General features: G+C 38.2%; 1 protein-coding gene across 1 annotated transcript in view; it reads left to right on the top strand.

The window, feature by feature from the left end:
• pggt1b (protein geranylgeranyltransferase type I, beta subunit) overlaps positions 1–2,623 on the top strand; it is a 16,628-nt gene that overhangs the window by 2,200 nt on the left and 11,805 nt on the right. The window contains exons 3-4 of the mRNA XM_014002740.1: positions 1,645–1,709; positions 1,851–2,002. Of these exons, the coding sequence (XP_013858194.1) occupies positions 1,645–1,709; positions 1,851–2,002 (217 nt within the window). The remainder of the gene's footprint in view (positions 1–1,644; positions 1,710–1,850; positions 2,003–2,623) is intronic.

The following is a 2,623-nucleotide window of genomic DNA, read 5'->3' as shown; positions in this document are numbered from 1 at the left end:
TACGAAAACATTGGTGAATGCCACAAATTCTCCTAAATCACTCGTACGCACAACTTAAGAACAAATCTGTGTGTACGAATGTTTCTTGCATGAGGCCCACTGTTTTTACATTTCAGAACAAAAGAAAATACCTTAATCACTTAAACGAGAAAAATACTGCATATAGCTTATACCAATCTTTCAAAAAACTAAGGCTGAACTTTTCAGGCATATTTCAGTTTCAAATTCTTTTTATTATCTAGTCTAGTCCTTAAGGTCTATTCTTGAAGTGGCTACCAGGCTACTACGATCTCACCAACATGTTTCACTCTTTGTGTTATTGATCACATATATTTGCAAACAGAACGACAGGAAAAGCTGTTAAAACGAACCTTTTCTGTTGTGAGTGTAAAACCCCGACAAAAATAACCTCATTTTAGTTTTGGTCAAATCTTCTGCAAAGGGACCAAAGAGTTCTGTGAGCTTCAGTGAGTTCTGGGTTTGATCCTGGGGACTCCCCTTCCAGCGGGATGTGCCCAGAAGACCTCCCAAGAGAGGCGATCAGGAGGGATTGTGAACGCACGCACAAACCACCCTAAGCCAGTATCTCGCTGGGCTGTGACGGCTGGCGACCAGTTGGAGAATGACATCCTTGACATTATCTTAGTTATGCCTCACTTTTGAGGGGGTTTCAAATTTCTCATTTGAAAGTTTTTCCAGTGGTTTACTCTTTGGTTTAAAAAAAATGAAGAAGAAGAAGAAAATAGTTGATAGCCTTCAATAGTTTTTATGTAACCCAGTGCAGGTTTACAGCTGCTCATCAGCTTTTAATGACTTGTTTTGGGATTTTTATTTTTTGCTGTTTTTTGTCTCTTAACATGCCACTCTATACCATCTGTTTGGAAAGCTATTTAATTAATTATTCAAGACGTGAACAGGAATGATGGAGGGAGAGTTGTGCTTGATAGGACGGGGTTTCACTGCAGCCTTATGTTTGGAGTCTGGCAGGTTTCTTGTCATTAGATGTGAAGGGGATGAAAAAAAAACGAGTGGCAACTGTTATTTTCTAATCAGTATGTTAATATGCACTTTATGAAACTTTTAAGGCATTTAGATGTTTCTGTGCATGTAAAGCACAGGTGCATCAGCTGAATTCATCTGCATATTTGCATTTATTCAACATATAAAATGTGTTCATGCAGATTTTTGGCAGGAGAGTGCTGGAAATGCATTAAAGTTTCAGCAGCACAGGTGTGCGGTGGCACGTCTGCAAATTCAAACTAATATTTTTGTAACGTTTCATATCATCGACACACATCAGATATTATATGTGGAATAGCTGCTGAAACATTTTGAGCACGATTTGATGTATTTTTCATTATTATTTTTGTTCGGTTGGCTTTTCTTTCTGTTTTAAATTCTGTTATGTTTCTGTTTTGGCCAGTCGGTGGCAGCAGAGCACTTCACTTCTCTTTTATCATTAGCTTTATTTATTTATATATTTTTTTGAGCAGCTTTGCAGCATCTTATTGAAGGTCAGAACAAACAAAAAGTGATGAGGCAGTAAATCAAAGAAGTGCTTTCTTGTTTTAGTCCCTCTTGATGTTTACAAGAACATTACGATGAATTCTTTGCACGTCTGCCTGCCTCTTTTCCCCCCTGCAGAATCGAATTTAAGCCGATGTGGATTACGAGGATCTTCACATATTGGAATTCCTTATAGGACAAAGGTACTCTTTTTCCTACCCAATGATGTTCTTAAGTTTGACCAAATATTATGGACTCTGGGTTAATTTCCAGATCACTCATTAAACAAGGATGCCATGACTATTCCAATCCTCTGTCATGGACCGTTCTGATGTTCTCTTCAGGGTCCAGGTGTGCTGCACCCATATGACAGTGGCCACATAGCCATGACTTACACTGGACTGTGCTCGCTGTTGATACTAGGAGATGACCTGAGTCGGATCAACAAACAGGCCTGTCTTGCTGGGGTTAGAGCTCTGCAGCTGGAGGATGGCAGGTCGGCGCACACATTTGCGCTTACGCTCTTATTTGTGCTGGCACTTTCACTCTGACTCACAAACACCTGAAGCCATGTGAACACAGACTAAATATAAACTGACACTACCTCGCTTTAGTAGCTCCTCTAGTCGGGCCTCAGATTGGAGCTATTTAGTTGCATTTGATCATTATTTTGTGAACAAAGTCTCACCTTTCTCTAATTCTGCTTAGAGCCTCAAGATTTCCGTTTTTATGATTCATGAGTAAGTTTTGTCTTAATGCAGGATAAATGATTGATCTGCTGGAATTGTTCTACAGTGATGATTTACCTTTTTGTGTTTGTAAAGCAGCCAAAACTTTGTAGCCGTTAAATGTTTGACTTATTTTATATCATAAAAATGGTGATGAGCTCTGTGGAACATGAGCGTCACATCAGGCCTAAAAAGTAAAGACATGAAAGCATCACTTCTGCTCTAAAGTAGAAATAAAAAGTATCATAAATATTCAATCCTTTTTTGTTTTTACAATAAAACATTTTACTGTAAGTTGTCAACTTTTGTTATGCAAAAAAAAACCTTTTTAAAGGGTTTTTAGAATACCAACGTAAAAAATAGATGAACCAGAAATCATACATTTGTTG

The sequence above is a fragment of the Austrofundulus limnaeus genome, unplaced genomic scaffold (genome assembly GCF_001266775.1).
Source record: "Austrofundulus limnaeus strain Quisiro unplaced genomic scaffold, Austrofundulus_limnaeus-1.0 Scaffold14, whole genome shotgun sequence".
Taxonomy (NCBI): domain Eukaryota; kingdom Metazoa; phylum Chordata; class Actinopteri; order Cyprinodontiformes; family Rivulidae; genus Austrofundulus; species Austrofundulus limnaeus.
Note: the sequence above shows the minus strand (reverse complement) of the source record. Positions and strands in the feature narration are given on the sequence as shown.